At 39.4% G+C, this 19,202-nt stretch overlaps 1 protein-coding gene across 6 annotated transcripts in view; it reads right to left on the reverse strand.

Moving 5' to 3' along the window:
• The window catches only part of LOC143031065 (BTB/POZ domain-containing protein 6-like), a 76,523-nt gene that overhangs the window by 30,242 nt on the left and 27,079 nt on the right, over positions 1 to 19,202 (reverse strand). For 5 of the 6 annotated variants that reach the window (XM_076194450.1, XM_076194449.1, XM_076194447.1 and 2 more), the window contains exons 2-3: positions 9,994 to 10,151; positions 9,644 to 9,880 (exon numbers count right to left, since the gene is read on the reverse strand). In XM_076194450.1, the coding sequence (XP_076050565.1) occupies positions 9,644 to 9,880; positions 9,994 to 10,131 (375 nt within the window). In that variant the 5' untranslated portion in view covers positions 10,132 to 10,151. The remainder of the gene's footprint in view (positions 1 to 9,643; positions 9,881 to 9,993; positions 10,152 to 19,202) is intronic. The other variant, XM_076194446.1, reaches the window with a different exon arrangement.

A 19,202-nucleotide genomic window follows, 5' to 3' on the forward strand; every position in this document is an offset into this window, starting at 1 on the left:
GAGGTACCAAATGCTGCCAGATAGATGGAGTTGCAATGGGATCCCCTTTGGGAGTTCTCTTTGGTAGTATCGAGGGAGAGGTCTTCGGTGAAGTACAGAAACCGCAAATATACTGTCGATACATAGATGATATTTTTGTAAAAGCGGAAAATAACGAGCAAATCGTAGCTTTACAACGGCGACTCATAGAAGCCTCAGGCCTCAACTTTACCATGGAAAACAGTGAAAATGGATCTCTCCCTTTCCTTGATGTCCTAGTGGAACAGGGGGAAGGGTCTTTTCATACTTCAGTCTACACCAAAGCTAGTAACTCCGGACATTGCCTTAACGCACTGAGTGAATGCCCCCAAAGGTATAAGAGGTCAACAATTAGTGCATATGTACGTAGATCCCTTAGCAATTGTAGTAGCTGGGAAAATGTGCACCTACAGTTAGAAAGAGCATCACAAGCCCTTATTAGCAACGGTTTTAGCAATAGAGACATTAAAAAAGTGACAAAGAAAATAATGGAAAATTGGTATGAGGATGTTAAACCAGCAAATGTAGCAGACAATCCAGCGCAGAATGTTATCAACATGTACTACATATCCTTCTTCTCCACTGCTTACAAAGAGGATGAGAGAGTGATGCAACAAATCATAAAGAAAAACATCAAGCCCACTGAATCAAGCTCCAAAATTAATTTCGGTATTTACTATATAAAAAAAAAACTCGAACCTACTCCTAAGGAACAACCCCAGGCAGACCGTCGATGAGCTTCAAAAATCCCATGTTGTGTATAGGTACACTTAGAGTTAGGAAGTGTGCGACCCATCCTACTACCTATATCGGTATGACCACCATAAGGTTCTCGCGCCGTCTGTCATACCACCTAAACTCAGGAGCACCTAAGAATCATCATAGCGAAGTCAATCAAGCAAAATTAAGAAGAGAAGACCTAACACAGAATACGGAGATTATAGACTCTAACAAAGACCCACGACGATTACCCATATTAGAATCTTTGTATATTAAGGATCTATCCCCGGGAATGAATACCCGACTCGAGGACTTAAAAATCCTACCAAGTGTGAGAAGACCATTCCCCAATGAAAACGAGACAAAGAACACAGATTCACGCCACCCTCCAACCTACAGGACAACACGGAGCTCCGGCGACGCCAACCAGACAAAATCCCATATCGACGACAAGACAAAATCCCACATCGACGACTAGACAAAATCCCACAGCTCTGTCATAACAAGCTTGCCATTCACTTTAATGATTTATGCTTAAGGGAAAACCTCCTGCCCATTTACACTATGAAGATGTGTATATATATATATGTATATTTATGTATATATCATATATACATGTATATATACATATATAATATATAGTATATATACAGTATATATATAGTATATATATATATGTGTGTGTGTGTGTGTGTGTATGTATATTATATACATATATTAAAGGCTTTTCCCCCCTTGCAAGGGAAGTAGCCAAAAAACAAAGGCATAGAAACCACTCCCACCCATTCCATCCCCTACATACTCCACTCCCCTCTACCCTATTCCTTCCCTCTTACATTGGCACCTCCTGGATGACGGGTCATCCCTGTATCTTGTCCACTACCCTGGGTCAAAAGCATTGTCACAAAACAGCACATTCACAGCAAGGCCGCTTCATTAAATCGGCGACCCCCCTTCTCCGTCCCCAAATGCAGAAAAAGAGGAGACGGGGGAAAATCCCTTCCGGCTGCATCAAATTATTTTTCCACACATACTCCCTCACCCCCCATCCTCCATCCACTCCCTTTCATGCATCACAGTATCATCCATACACAACTATTCTCCATTCACCCCTATCTTCTGTTTCCTGTCCTTCCTCAATAGACATTCCCCTCTTTCCCTATGCCCCTTTTACCTCATTCATCCATCTCATCCTTGGTCGCCTCCTCATGTTCACTCCTTCCTTCTCTGCCTTTCACACCTCTTTTACTAATCTTTCTATCACACTCGTTAGGCACCTCATCTCAAACACATTTAAACTCCTCCTCTCTAACACATTTAAACTCCTCCTCTCTTCCTCTCTCATGTTCCATGTTTCTGACCCATACAGTGCTGTCAGCACAACCACTTCTTCATACAAAATTCTCTTAGCATCCATTACTAAATGTCTATTTCTCATTACCCATTTAATTCCCAAGGCATTTACTTGTTCCTCACAATCTACATTATACCACTCCTCCCTTTCTCGCCACCTTCACCCCCAAGTATCTAAAAGTATCCATTTTCTCCAGTCTCTCTCCTTTAATACTCACTTCCAGTCTGCTGCTACTTTCTCCCCTTATACATCTCATCACCTTTTACCCACATTTATATTCAACTTCCTTCTTTCGCACACCTTCCAAAACTCTGTCACTAACTTCCTCAATATATATATATATATATATATATATATATATATATATATATATATATATATATATATATATATATATATACACACACACACTCACAGATATATATATATATATATATTTACATATATATATATACATATATATATATATATATGTATACACACACACACACACACACACACACACACACATATATATATATATATATATATAATACACACACACACATATATATATATATATATATATATGCAATAAAAACACTAGGAACGTGTGTTCACAAATGCATAAGTAACCATGCATAAATATATATATATATATATACATATATATATACATTATATACATATATATTTATATACATATACATTTTGCAAATAAATCACTTGAACACATGATCAGAAATATGCTGGTAACCACTTAAGAAAAAGAAACAGAAATCCCAAGCGCTTTCGTGTAATTACAAAGGATTACAAAGGCGGAGCATGCCGACAGGAGACCTTTTGGTCCATATCTAGGTCGGATGCGAAAAAAAATCATAGTAATAATAGAATAATAATAATAACAATAATAAAAAACTATAATAACGTATGCAACAAACAAAATACATAAATAAATGCATAGGTATAGTTGAATAACAAACAAACAGGTAAACAGTAAATAATAACAAATTGACACATAACTAATAATAAATGAAAATCAAACGACAAATGATAACAAAGCAAAAACAAATAATATAAAATAAATTATAATCATTACAGCATCTTGCTTAGGTGTTTATCTAAATGAGTCTTAAAGCTTCGAACTGAACTACATTGCACTACCTCTGCAGGAAGTTTATTCCCTTCATTAACTACACGGTCCTGGAGCTGCAACGTCTACGTCGTGGGACCACCCCCCAACCCCAAGAGTTGGGGGCCAATCAGCAGCAACCACCCCTGGCCATCAGCTCTACGCAGATGGCACCGATCCCCAAGGAGGAGCTACGCCTACCTGGGGGAGTACCACAATCCTTTTTTTCCAACACACAATGTTACGTTTTTTCTGCACTGAGGGGTGATTTTCCGGCGATCATCCCTCTTCTACTTTTAGCCGGAGATGTAGAGAGCAATCCTGGGCCCACCACAAAATACACATGCCCAACATGCTCTAAACCCATTACTTCGAGCAGACAGACAAAGGGCTCAGTTCAGTGCAATATGTGCAAAAACTGGGCCCACCTCACTTGTACAACACTTGCTGACACAAACCAATACACAAACACTTGGACATGTTCTACCTGCCCTCCAGTAACCCCACTCCCACCTCCCCAACCACAGCCAACACCCTTACCCACTCCCAATTTCCCTTTGCCCTTACCCCCGATTAGTACTCCCCTTCCTTTGTCCCCGATCTCTCCTTTCCCCCCCTCTGACCCAGATCCTACACCTTCCCCACTACCACCCCAACCTCAACCCCAAACGGCAACATACAACACATACAAAACACACAACATCAACATATTACAACACAACATTGACGGTATTAACACTAAAAAACATGAACTTGAACACTTTCTTAAACAACACAACATACACATTGCGATTTTACAAGAAACAAAACTAAGACACTCACACAAAACACCATCATTTCATAATTACACCACCATCAGACAAGACCGGACTGACGGCAATGGCGGTGGACTCATCACCCTGATCCACCACTCCATCTGTTTTGTGGACACAAGTGCCACAACCAAAATTCTCCTCCCTACCACAGATAACACAACAGAAACCCAATCCATTCGTATCCGCACAGGCAACAATTCAACACTGACAATAGTTAACATGTACATTCCCCCCCAATCATCCCCCACAGTTCCAAACACCTTCAGACCTCAACTTAGCCAACTAACCTCAATCCCCAACCTGATCATGGGTGGTGACTTCAACGCCAAGTCGTCTGCCTGGTATGTCGACAACCCTGACACAGACAGAGGGCTTGATATACAGACTCAATTTGACTCATTGACTATCATGAACAACACGCATAATCATACACATATCCCATACCAAGCCCTCTACACTCCCTCCTCTCCTGATATCACCTTTTGCTCCCCCTGCCTAACCCCAACAACATCATGGAGAGTGGTCGGAGCCCTTGGCTCTGACCACCTTCCAATCATCATCACCACCAAAACAAGATGCACCCCAGCTGGCCACAGACACACATACACCAATTACAAGAGAGCTAACTGGGAAGCCTTTACTGAAGAGACAGAACAACATTTTGAAACACTTAACAGTACACCAATCACAAACATAAACAATGCTGTGCACGCTTTTAATACAATCATACAAAACGCAGACAAGAGATACATCCCTAGAGGCAACAGAAAATCACACAACCCCAACTTCACACCAGAAATCCAAGGCCTCATCAGACAACGTGACACACTTAAACACGATACCCCCACACCTATCCCTCAAAACATAGCAGACCAAATACAAACACTAAACACTGTGATTGCCAATAAAATACATGAACAAAAAACACAAAATTGGCAAAACTTTATCAATACACTTGATCACAAAACAAACACCAGCAAATTGTACAAAACACTCAACAGCATCACACTATCCAACACTAACACTACACGCTCTCACGCAGCAATAATCACAACAACAGATAATCTACCCTCAAACAGACAACAAGCAAACGCACTCAAAAGTCATTTTGCACAGACGAGCCATCTTACATCTCACCCTGACGACCGACGCACCATTCGACGTAAGAAAGACTTCCCCACAGACTCAGACTATACACCCTTCATAGACAGTCAGACAAAACTCATAATGCATAATCTCAAGCACTCATCTGCCTGTGGCCCTGATAACATAAGCAACATCCACCTAAAACACATTGGACCACAAGGTATACACGCACTCACAAACATTGCAAACTACAGCTATTCACACAACACTATACCCGACATCTGGAAGCATGGTAAAATAATCACCATTCCAAAACCGAACAAAGACCCAACAATCCCAACATCGCACCGCCCAATCACACTTCTCTGCACCCCCTCTAAAGTCATTGAACGCCTAATACTTCAACTTGTCACACCATATATTCCCCTTGCTGACTCACAACACGGTTTTAGGCCACTACACTCCACAAACACTCTTCTGACAAACCTCACACAAAGAATTTTAGATGGCATCAATTCAGATAGGCCCCACCACAGAACACTTCTTATAACATTGGACATTAGTAAAGCTTTTGATGCTATCCCCCGCCACAACCTAACAAATAAAATATATAACACAGACATGCACAATAACACCAAAAGATGGCTGGCCAATTATCTGGCAGGCAGGAATGCTCATGTGTCATATAATGGCCAATCATCGCACATCAGAAACAGTAAGAACGGAGTACCACAGGGCTCAGTTCTATCCCCCACATTATTTAATCTATACATGCATGACTTACCCACACCAGACACCTCAGAAATACAAATCTCTTCCTACGCAGACGACATAACAATCACATGCACACATCGTAACACAGACAAAGCTGCAGAAATAATCCAGCCTTACCTTGACACACTCAACACATGGTTCATCACAGACTCAAAATAGCTCCAACCAAATCTACAGCAACACTTCTCACCAACTGGACAAAAGAACACAAATACATACCTCATCTCTACATCAACAACACTCTAATACCACACACAAACACACCGAAAATTCTTGGTGTAACATACGATACATCCATGTCTTTCAAACACCTCACAAACATAAAAAACAAATGCACACCTAGACTTAACGCACTTAAGTCAATCACTGGAACAACATTTGGACAAAACAAAGAAACTAATATAACAATATACAAACAATGCATACGCTCAGTGATGAATTATGCGAGTCCTGCATGGGCTCCTAATCTCAGTGAGACACACCACAACACCCTTCAAATCATACAAAACAAAGCCCTAAAAACAATTACAGGCTGCACAAATACAACACCTACAGACCATTTACACCATGAAACAAAAGTCCTCAAAGTCAAGGACCACCTCGACATGAGAGGCACACAAACACTTGCTGCAGCCACCACAAACACATCACACCCGCTACACTACATAGCAGAACACCCACACACACCAAGAAACATTAAAACTACACCCAAAGACCTTTATTACGCACAGATACTCTCTTCTCTTCCTCCACAACCACCAAATACCAGCCTCCGAAAACATATTCATAATCATATCACTCACCGCTCCATTAACACACTGAAAGACAACACACTGCTGCATGCCAGACCCCCTGATATCCACCCTTCTGAATCCTCTCTCCCACGAAAGGACAGAGTCCACTTGGCCAGACTGCGATGCGGTCACCACCCAGCACTTCTAAGCTACCAGAAGAGGCTGGACGACCGTATTGTGAACAGCTGCCCAGGATGTAACACTTCACCCCATACCATACAACACATAATGGAAGACTGCATTATACACAATCATGCACACAAACAACACAACATACACTCTATAAAGGATTTGTGGGAAAACCCAGTTTCGGCTGTGGCCTTCCTTGGGGAGACGGGACTGCTCGGACAGACAGTCTAGGGAACGACAACAACAACAACAACAACAACAACTACACGGTTGGCAAAGTTGTTTCTACCTACTTCCAAATTGAATCTATTTCTGGATAGTTTGAGACCATTGTTTCTTGTCTGATTCTCATTCAATGTGAACATTTTGTCACTTTTGATGTTTTCAATTCCCTTTAGAATCTTAAAGACCTGTATCAAGTCACCTCTGAGTCTACGCTTTTTTAGGGAAAACAGATTTATATGTTTTAGTCGATTTTCGTATGATTCACATCCTCAGACAAAAGTGTAATACAAAGACAATCTAAACGGAAAAGTGTAAACCTAGGAGAGGTAATAAGGTGTCATACGAAAAAAGTAGGAGAGGTCACAAGGCACCACACGGAAATATTAGGAAAGGTCACAAAGCCCCACACGGAACCATGTCATTTGTCCACTCTTGGGGTTAACCAAAATCTCCTATACCGAATTGTTTACAAATGTTCTTAATTATGTAATTATCTAATTTATACATACCATTACTTATGTTCAAATTGACTGACTCAGTTTGTTTGATAAGGCTACTTTCAATGATGTTCCTGTTAACAATAGAATTATATGATAAAACTGACGATGCCTTAGTCCAGTCTATACAATGATCATAATCCCTCATGTGCACAAATAAAGCATTAGAGTCTTGTCCTGTTCTGACACTATATTTATGTTGCTTTATTCTAGTTGAGAGATCTTTACCTGTTTGTCCTACATACAAATTCCCACAATCTTTACAAGGAGCCTTGTATATGCAGCCACATGAATTTTTTGGAGAATTCTTAATAATCAATTTCTTGAATGTGCATGAATTGTTGAAGACTACATTAACATTCCATGTTTTGAGTAAATGAGGAATCTGAGAAAGACTTTCACTAAATGGCAAGACTGAAAGATTCTTAGTTTCAAAGGGAGGTGTAGGTTGATTCCTACAAACAGTTTTCTTTGCTCTTTTGAGAGCAGTATTCATAAAAGTCTTAGGGTACTTTAAGCTTAAACGAATGTTGAAAACATTTTCAAATTCCTCATCAATAAATTCCGGGCTGGACATGCGTAGAGCACGTAAAAACATTGAAGAGAACACTGAATATTTAACTTTGTTGTGGTGATCAGAGTAGTAGTGGGCATATGACATTACATTAGTAGGTTTCCTATAAATACGGAATTTAAAACTATTGCCTTCTCTATGAATAAAACAATCAAGAAAAGGGAATTTACAATCAATTTCTGATTCCACTGTGAAATTAATAGGAGCTAAATTATTAAGTGAAACTAAGAATGTGTCCAAATTTTCTGTACAAGGCCACAGGCATAAAACATCATCTACATATCTGTACCAAACCGCCTGTGATGGTAAAATATTACTAAGTAACCTCTTTTTAAAAGATTCCATATATAGGTTACTTAATACTGGCGAAAGGGGATTGCCCATTGCCATACCAAAGTTTTGAGTGTAATATTCACCATGAAATTCAAACTTGCAATCTTTGATACATAACTTGATGAGTTCTATAAAAAGCCAAAGGTGAAATCGGTAAAGACAACTCATCTATGGTCTCCGTGAGATATCCAATCCAATCATCAATTGGAACTTTCGTAAATAAATGAGTTATATCAAAACTTACAAATTTGAAATCGAAATCAATATTCAAATTATTAAGTTTCTCTACTAGGTCCACATTATTCTTAGTATTTGAATTTGAAATGTTACCAACTAAGGGGTTTAGTAAAGACACAAGCCACTTGGACAGCTTATACGAGACCGACCCGGTTGAACTAATGATAGGTTTTACTGGGTTGTTTGGCTTATGTGTCTTGATGAGTCCGTACATATATGGAAGAGAAGGTGAGATGGAAGAAAACTGCTCAATCAAAACATCTTCCCCTTTTAACAACAACTTCATTTTTTCTTTTGTTAAACTGAGTATTAAACATATCTACGGGAGATTTTGGTTAATCCCAAAAGTTGACAAATGACATGGTTCCGTGTGGGGCCTTGTGACCTTTCCTAATTTTTCCGTGTGATGCCTTGTGACGCCTTGTGACCTCTCCTATTTTTCCCGTATGACACCTTGTTACCTCTCCTAGGTTTACACTTTTCCGTTTATATTGTCCTTGTATTGTACTTTTGTCTGTATTTTCCCCTGGTTACCAGCATACACACACACACACACACACACACACACACACACACACACACACACACACACACACACACACACACACACACACACACACACACACACACACACACACACACACACACACACACACATACACACACACACACACATATATATATGTATATGTATATATATGTATATATATATATATATATATATATATATATATATATATATATATATATATATATGTATATATATATATATATATATATATATATATATATATATATAATTAGTCAGAGCCAACAGTACATTGAGCATCATATATGGGTCATCCAGTACAAACATGTGTAGGTCACGCCATAGCTCCTCTGTGGGTGGATGGGCTCCAGCCATGTTCCACACATGAACAGCATTTTTTCACATACACAGATGAATGCAGCAATTCAACATATGGATCCCCCATACCTGCTTACAAGTTTTCCTTGCAGGTTCCATCAGGTACTTGCGGGCCATTACGTACACCTCAAGAGCCTCTTCAACAGACTTCAGGTTCATCTGGTCCAGGTACATGTCATCCAGAAGCTTCCGGAATATCTCGGGGGGATCCTCTGGAAGGTCGAGCTGCTTACCGGTAGCCGCCATGGGTCCCATCAGCATGGCGCCGAACACGGGCGACTTCATGGACAGGATCAGCCTGTGGGCCTGAGGGAATTGGGGATTACTTCCAAGGCCCTCCTCGGGGGGCAACGCGCGTGAAAGCAGCACCCACCTTGCTCAAGGAGTGCAAGATGTCCGACGAGAATTTCCACACTTACCTTGATGCAAACCCCGCCTGGCAAGACGATGTCCAAGTTGCTGTACTCGCCCGAATTATACAGGTACCTCAAGCATTGCACGTTGCCATTCAAGGCCATCTGCCATGGCTCTCCTTCCAAGGTTCCCGGCTCGACCATGTTAACTCTTCAGTTGCTGCCTGGAAATGTCAACTGGTTTAGGTGTGCGTCAACGAAGGTGCGCGGTCAGTCTGCATCAGTCTCCCTCCCTATCATCGACAACAAATGAGAAATTTCTCATCTATTGTCTCACATCATTTGCATTTTTCTTATAGTGTATACCTATCCATTGTCCTCAATAATTAAGGTTACTCCTGATTATGTCTTATTAAAGACGAAACATTGAAATAAATGGAAGATTATGGAAATCTAGTTTACCATAATCTTCTTCAAGAGAAAATTATTATCGGAAAAGCTTAGAATGCTATAGAGAAGTTCAACAACTATAAGAATGCTATACAGGCATGCACACACACACACACATCAGAGCAGGCGAGAGGAAAAAAAAAAAAAAAAAATTAAATGTGGCCTATACTAATATTGATGGATTAATCTCAGGATCGAGTGAACTAAATGATTACCTGTCAGATGAAAAACCAGACATAATGGTAATTGTGGAGACGAAAGTAAGGGATCCAGTACCACCTAATAGTGTTGGACACGGGTTATACAATTATTGGATTAAAAACAGAAACGAGAAACAGGGAGAAGTCATGTTCTTGGCCAAGAAAAACTTGAATGTGACGAAGATTACTGAGGGTAAATCAATGTAGAAATGATAAAAGTTGAAGATAGAGACATGAAAAGTAGAAATTTTGTGATGATTTATGTGCCCCCAAAAACGGGCTCTTGGAAAGAAAACGAGCATTCAAAAATGTTTGAAGATACAAGGTATTCATTAAAGGAAATACAAAAGGACGGAGTTAACCTGGTACTTCTGGGGGATTTTAACTGGAAAGAAATCTGATGGAGGAGATGACAGTGAAGGGAGGAGAGGGTCTATGGGGGAATGCATTACTGGACATGACAATGGAACATACAATGACACAATGGGTCAATGAAAATACCAGATACAGAAGTAATGAAGAACCATCGAGACTTGATTTAGTATTTACAACGGACCCTGAAATTGTATATAAAACTGAACACAAGACACCATTCAGAAAGAGTGACCACATACTAATAGAGGCTGAACTAAAGGAAGAAATATATATGGAGAGAAATGAAAAATACAGAAAAGGAAGATTGATGTGTAAGAAAACAGACTTTGGAAAATTTAAGAAATTCTTTGAAAATACAAATTGGAAAAAAAAAATAACATTAAAGAGAAAAAAGTGGAAGAGAAATGGGCGACCTTGATGGAAATCTATAATAAAGGAGTGGATAGGCACGTACCAACACAGAAACAAGAGAGGGTGTACGTTAAATGCTGGTTTAACAGAAGATGCAGTGAGGCGAAAGATAGAAGAGACAAAGCTTGAAAAAGATGGAGAAAATATATATAAAAAAACAACAACAGGAAAATGGCAAATACATATAAACTATAGACATGAATATGTAAAAGTGCAAAGAGGGGAAAAATAAACTATGAAAACGACATCATAGAAAAATGTAAAGATCAATCCAAACTATTCTATAGATATGTGAATGGTAAACTTAAAAATAAATAGGAAATGGTGAAACTACGCCAAGGAAATACAGAATACACAGAAGATCTAGAAATGGCCGAAGTCATGAACAATCACTTCAAGTTTGTTTTCACTACAGAAAAAGCACAGAACTGTACTGGAACGAAGGAAGCAAAGCGTGATCTCCCCCCATGAGGGAAACAATAATAACACAAAAAGAAATAATGGAGCAATTAACGAACCCTGACGTTAGGAAATCGCACGGCCCAGATGGAATTGCAAACTGAATACTAAAAGAATGCAAAGAAGAACTAATGGACAAAATATACAACATGATAAGTTGCTCACTCAAAGAAGGAAAATACCAAAGGACTGGAAAAATGCCAACATAATATCAATATATAAAGGAGGAAACAAGGAAGAACCATCTAATTACAAACCGGTCTTCCTAACAAGCTCTGTAGCCAAAATTTGTGAGAAATTGATCGAGAATAGATGGGTAAACACCTAGAAGAAAACAACATAATAAACTCAAGACAATTTGGATTCAGACAGGAAAGATCATGTACCACAAATTTAATTTGTTTTTATTCAAGACTAATATATATAATACAAGAAAGGGACGGATGGGCTCATTGTACTTTCCTAGACTTACACAAAGCCTTCGAGAAAGGAGAAGATGGGGAGAAATCCCTTTGGGCTGCGTCAATTTACCTTTCATACATACTCCCTCACCCCAATCCCCTACCCACTCCCCCTCATGCATCACGGCATCATCCATACACAACCATTCTCCATTCACCCCTATCTTATGTCCTCTCCCATCCTTCTCAGTACACCTTTTAAACTATCCATCTATCTCATCCTTGGTCGCCTCCTCATGTTCACTCCTAACTCTGCCTTCCACACCTCTTTCACTAGTCTTTCTTCACTCATTCTTTCCATGTGTCCAAACCATCCCAATACCTTTTATTCAACCCTATCTCCCAACTCCCTTTCCACTCCCGCTCTCCTCATTTCTCACTCTATCTGGCCTAGTAACCCCTATCATACTTCTCAGGCATTTCATCTCAAACACATTCAAACTTCTTCGCTTTTCCTCCCTGTTGCATATTTCTGCCCCCATAAAGTGCTGTTGGCACAATCATTCTTTCATACAATCTCCTCCTACCTTCCATTTCCAAATGTTTATTTCTCATTCCACGTTTCAATTCCCCAAGGCATTTACTTGCTTCTCTCAATCTACATTCTACCTCTGCCTCCACTCCTCCCTTTCCTGCCACATATGCACCCAAGTATCTAAAACTTTCCACTTCCTCCAGTCTCTCTCTCTTAGTACTCACTTCCAGTCTATTGACTTTCTCCCCTTGTACACTTTTACGCATATTTATCTTCAACTTTCTTATTTCGCACACCTTCCCAAACTCTGCCACTAACTTCTTCAATCCTCTTCTGACCCTGCTACAAGCACAGTGTCGTCAGCAAACAACTGACTTATCTCCCACTTTTCTCCATTTTCCTTCACCATCTCCAACCCCCGACCCATTATCCTTGCATTTACCTCTCGCACCACCCCATCCATGTATACATTGAACAGCCAAGGTGACATGACACATCCCTGGTGAATTCCCACCTTTACCTCAAACCATACACTCTCTCCATTTCTAATCCTAACATAAGCTTTACTACTCTCATAAAAACTCTTGACTGCTCTTAACAGCTTTCCTCCTATCCCGTATATCTGCATAACCTCCCACAGTGCTTTTCTGTCTACCCTGTCGTAAGCCTTTTCCAGATCCATAAAGGCCCAGAAAACATCCTTCCCCTTTCCTATAGCTTTCTCACATATCTGTCTTACCACAAAAATCTGATCTACACAACCTCTACCTGTCCTAAACCCACACTGTTCCTCACCAATTACTCCCTCTGTTCCTCTCCTAATCCTCTCAATCAAGATCCTCCCATAAGCCTTCCCAACTACACTTAACAAGCTAATCCCTCTGAAACTACTACATTCACACTTGTCCCCCTTTCCCTTGTAAAGTGGAACTATGCACGCACTCCTCCAGTCCTCTGGCACTCTACCTTCTCTCCAGCAAACATTAAATAACCTCACCAACCAGTGCACCATCACTATACCTCCTTTTTTTAGACATTCTGCATGACATCCATCCAGACCAGGTGCCTTACCTGCTTTCATCATCTTAACTGCTGCCTTCACTTCATCCTTCCTTATTTCTCCTCCATTTTCTTCACTCATCACTCTCATTTTCTTAGCATTTCCCACTGCAGCTATCTTTCCCTCCCTATCCTCCTTCACATTAAGCAACTCCCTAAAATATTCTGCCCATCTTCCCCTTACTGCCTTCTCCTCCATTATCATCTCTCCATCTGCACCTTTTACCTTTTCTTCTCTACTCGATTCGCCTCCTCTTCCTCTCTTAATTTCTTTCCAAAACATCTTTTTATTACTTTCAAAATTTTCTGTCATAATCTTACCCCATTCGAGGTAATCTTACAACAACAACAATAACAATTATTATTATTATTATTATTGTTATTATTATTATTATTATTATCATTATTATTTTCATTATTATTATTATTATTATTATTATTATTATTATTATTATTATCATTATCATTATTACTATTATTACTATTATTATCATTGTTATTATTATTATTATCATCATTATCATTATTATTATCAATATCATTATTGTTATTATCTTTATCACTGTTATTATTGTTATTGTTATTGTTGTTGTTGTTATCTTGTTATTATTATTACTGTTATTATTATTATTATTACTATTATCATTATTTTCATTGCTGTTATTAATGTTATCATCATTTTTACCACCACTCATATTGCTAGCATTACACAGGGGAACACTTTTTCAGTAACTTTGAGTTGCATTGGATATTTTAACGGATTTTGAAAGAGTTTTAGGCGCTGATTTCAAATCTGAAATTAGTTTTTCTCTACAAGCTCTAGTTTGTATGTAATTTGAGGTTAATGAAATTGTACATATGTGAACTTGCGTAAACCATGTATAAGCATTTTAACGTCCATATATATAGATAGCTTCTAATATCTTGATCATTCTTCTTTTGTTTCAGTTCAAACATGGCTTCCAGAATGAGACATCATTGCAGAAACAAGCCTGATGCCTTCTGCTACATATGTGGATGCTACACACTCAATCGTCAGAGACGTAACATATCCTCGTTCGTCAAGCGTGCCTACAAGGCATATTTTGAAGTTCATCTTGGTGATCAAGACAAGCAATGGGCTCCTCATGTTGTGTGCCACAATTGTGAGGAAATGCTTCGAGACTGGACCAAAGGAAAACGCAAAGGTCTGCCTTTTGGAGTTCCAATGATTTGGCGCGAACCCACCAACCATGTAACTGACTGTTATTTCTGCATGGTAAACACAACGGGTGTTGGGAAGAAAAACCGACATAAGATTACGTATCCGAACATTCCCTCAGCTATTCGGCCTGTTCCGCACTCTGAAGAAGTACCTGTTCCAGTTTTCAAAGGCTTGCCTTCATTGGACGATAAAGACATTGGACATGATACAAGCCAGCAAGACAGTTGTGACAGTGAATTGTCAGAAAAGTGTTCACAATCGGAGGACTGTTCTTCAGACACTGAACCTTTCCCCGTCCCTAAGCCTCTTCCCCAGGCTGAACTGAATGATTTAGTGCGGGATTTAGGTCATTCAAAGAAAGCAGCAGAGCTTTTGGCATCAAGATTACAAGGCAGAAATCTTGTTGATCACTCTGTTAAAGTATCATATTTCAGAAAGCGTGACCAGCTTTTTGTGACCTTCTTTTCAAAAGACAGACAGTTTGTTTACTGCCATGACATCCCAGGGCTTCTCAAAGAACTGGGTGTACCTTACTATAGTCCTGCTGAATGGAGACTCTTTTTAGACAGTTCAAAACGCAGTCTAAAGTGTGTTCTTTTACATAATGGCAATGTTTATGGAACAGTACCTGTCGGTCACTCAGTGCATTTGCGGGAAGACTATGATGATATGAGAATGGTCATGGACTTATTAAAGTATCATGAGCACAATTGGATAATTTGTGTAGACTTAAAGATGGTCAACTTTCTTCTTGGACAACAGAAAGGTTTCACCAAGTTTCCATGTTTCCTCTGTATGTGGGACAGCCGAGCACGAGACAGACATTGGGTCCAGAAGGACTGGCCTATTCGTGACACCCTTGAAGCAGGCATGCCAAATATCATACAAGACCCAATTGTAAACAGAGATAAGATCATCTTTCCTCCTCTTCACATCAAATTAGGTTTGATGAAACAATTTGTCAAGGCACTGGAAACCGAAGGTGAATGTTTCCAACACATCATCACAGCTTTACCAGGGTTATCATTTGAGAAGATCAAAGCAGGCTTGTTTGATGGCCCACAGATTCGAACCCTAATTCGTGATGATCAGTTTGTTGCTAAGATGACCGCTTTAGAAAGGGCAGCATGGTTATCCTTTGTGGCAGTCGTTCAGAACTTCCTTGGAAACAATAAGGCGGAGAACTACAGTGAACTTGTGAACAGAATGCTCCTCGCTTTTCGTGATCTCGGGTGCAACATGAGCATCAAGCTTCATTTTTTGAACAGCCACCTTGATCAGTTCCCTGACAACCTGGGGGCTGTGAGTGACGAACAAGGAGAACGATTCCACCAAGACCTAAAGATCATGGAAGAACGCTACCAAGGGCGCTGGGACAAAAGTATGATGGCTAACTACTGCTGGAGCATTAAACGAAATTGCCCAGATGAAATGTACAAACGCAAAAGTTACAAACGCAAATTCCTGCCTGAAAAAAATACACAAAGAAATTGATAAGCTTCCATCAGCTGTGGTGATGTTCTGAAGGATGCTAATCTAACTTTGGGATAGATGTTCTGTTAATGTTCTGTTTCTTTTGCCTTAATAAATGTACAGAAATGGCTTTCATACTGTTTTAAGATTCAAGTGAACAAAAGAATTGTGGCTGATATTGCAATTTCCTATAATAACGAAAATTTAAAAAATAAATAACAATGTCAAATTGCATCAAATCTGTAGCTTGCAGACAAAACCCGACTTCAGATTTGAAATCAGCACACTCAAGTTGACTATAGAAAAGTCTTTTTTTTTTAAATGCAACAAAATGAGTGCTCCCCAGTGTTATCATTACATTTGCTTATTATTTGTTACAATGACTATGTAATGTTCACACTTGTCGCCAACTATGGTAACACGGAGAGGTAGTGAGGTCCACCTCATGTATAAAATGTCCACAGCTCGATTGTACACCATTCCTTTGAAAAAGCATACCTGCCAAACTAGTCAGGAATAAACTCAGACTAAGACTCCTGTGTTTCCTATTCCACTTACGTCATATATATATATATATATATATATATATATATATATATATATATATATATATATATATATATATATATGTATATATGTGTATGTATATATATATGTATATGAGTGGAAAGGCTGATGAGGTAAACGCAAAAGAAAAAAAAACAAAAAAAAAAAAAAAACGTAGGAGTTTTATTACTAACGTTTCGTCCTTAAGGGACTTCCTAAGAGTATAATACACTGAGAGAACATTTACAGCTTATGATACTACACTTCACTTTCCTTACCCCGTTCCTCCCCTATCTCCTATCTCCGTCCTTCCTTCGTTCCGCTTCACCTCGAACAAAGTCGCTAGTCAGCTTTGATGATTTAAGAAATCCCTCTCCATAATTATTGCAAGGCTTTGAAGCGATGTACGCTGCTTCGAATATTTTTCTTTCTTGCTTTCTTAGCCCTTTGTGGAGTACCTCTGTATCTATTTTCCCAGTCAGGAAGGTGGGGCCAAAATTGTCTCCATGAACCACTAGAGAATTTGATGTCCGGTGGGCTTTTACGTCATTCTTGTGTTCATGTCGTCGTTGTTTTATTCCTCTGCCAGTTTCCCCAAAATGACTGACGGGACAGCTTTTACAGGGATTCAATACATCAGGCTGTCCTCAGCACTCATATGGTACTCTTTTTTTGTTTTTGTTTTTAATGATGTTTTGATATATTTTGGTCCCTGTGCCATATTATGCAACTCTTAATTTACCCTTAAGCCTTGGTGAACAACCGTCCGATTTCATCTGCGTGTTTGGAATTGGGGACAAAAAAAAAAACAAAAAAAAACCGGCTGTCCCCTTTGTTCTCACATGTTTGGCTTTCTCGGGTCCTGTTTTTTGGTATTTCTAAAGCTTTTTTTCTTTTAGTCCGTGTTGTCTCTTCTTACTCCTCTTTCATGTTCTCCTCCTCCTCCTCCTTCTCTTCCTGGTCCTCCTCCTGTCCTCTCTAAACATTCTTCTCTTTGTCATGTTCTCCCTTCTCCTCCTTTTCCTTCTCCTCCTGCTCATCCTCCTCCTCCTCATGCTCATTAACCCTCTCTTCTTCTTCTTCTTCTTCTTCTTCTTCTTCTTCATTCTCCTCTTCTTCACTCTCCCTTTTTCTTTGTGTTTCCTCTCTTATTGCTCCTCCTCCTCCTCCTCCTTCTTATCATCATCTTTCTCTCTTCCCATCATCATCATCATCATCATCATTATCCATTTGGCACTTCCTTCCTCTTTATTCTACTTCTCCTTCTATCCTCCTCCTCATTCTCCTTCACCTTCTCCTCTTCTTCCTCCTCACTCTCCTCCTCTTCTTTCTTCTTCTAGCCCTCGTCTTTCTCTTCCCTTTCCTTCTCCTCCTCCTCCTCCTCCTCCTCCTCCTCTTCGTCCCCTTTCGCCGCCGTTTCTCCTCCCCCTTTTTGGTTTGGTTACCTCCACTCCTCTTTCTTCTTCTCTTCCTCCTTTTCTTCCCCTTACTTTATTGTTCCCTTTCATCTTCCATCTCTTCCTCCACCTCCACCTCCACCTCCTCCTCCTCCTCCTCCTCCTCCTCCTCCTCCTGATGTTCTTCCTCCTTATATTCCTCCTTCTCCTCCTCCTCTTCCCCATTCTCTTCCTCAATAAGAACAATAGAAATGACAATAAAAAAAAGGAATAAGACTCCTTTTTTATTGTTCCTTTTTATCTTCCGCCTCCTCCTCCTCCTCCTCCTCCTCCTCCTAGTTACATTAGAGATAAAAAGTTTGTTAGGAATCACATTGGTCCACTATTATCTGCTCATGGTCAACTTGAATATTCAAATGAAAGAATGTGTATCTTATTAATCAACTATTTTACCTCTGTATTCGTAAACGAAACACGTCAAAGTGAACTCCAAACTGGAACCTGTGAAAAGTATAGGGTGAACTTTCTATGGTAAATATAACAAAAGAAAAAATTTAAAGGTGTATAGAAAAACTCAAGGTTAATAAAACACCAAGGCCTGACGATTGGCATCCCAGAATCTTAAAGGAAATAAAAAATGAGATTGTTGTTCTATTAGAAATTATTTTCAAGAAATTCATCATATCCGGAGAAGTCCCAAGAGAATGGAAGCTAGCTAATGTTATTCCCCTACTCAAAAATAAGTGACAAAAAGAAACCAAATAA

This window comes from Oratosquilla oratoria, chromosome 12 (assembly GCF_046742065.1).
Source record: "Oratosquilla oratoria isolate Oo_2021 chromosome 12, ASM4674206v1, whole genome shotgun sequence".
Taxonomy (NCBI): Eukaryota; Metazoa; Arthropoda; class Malacostraca; order Stomatopoda; family Squillidae; genus Oratosquilla; species Oratosquilla oratoria.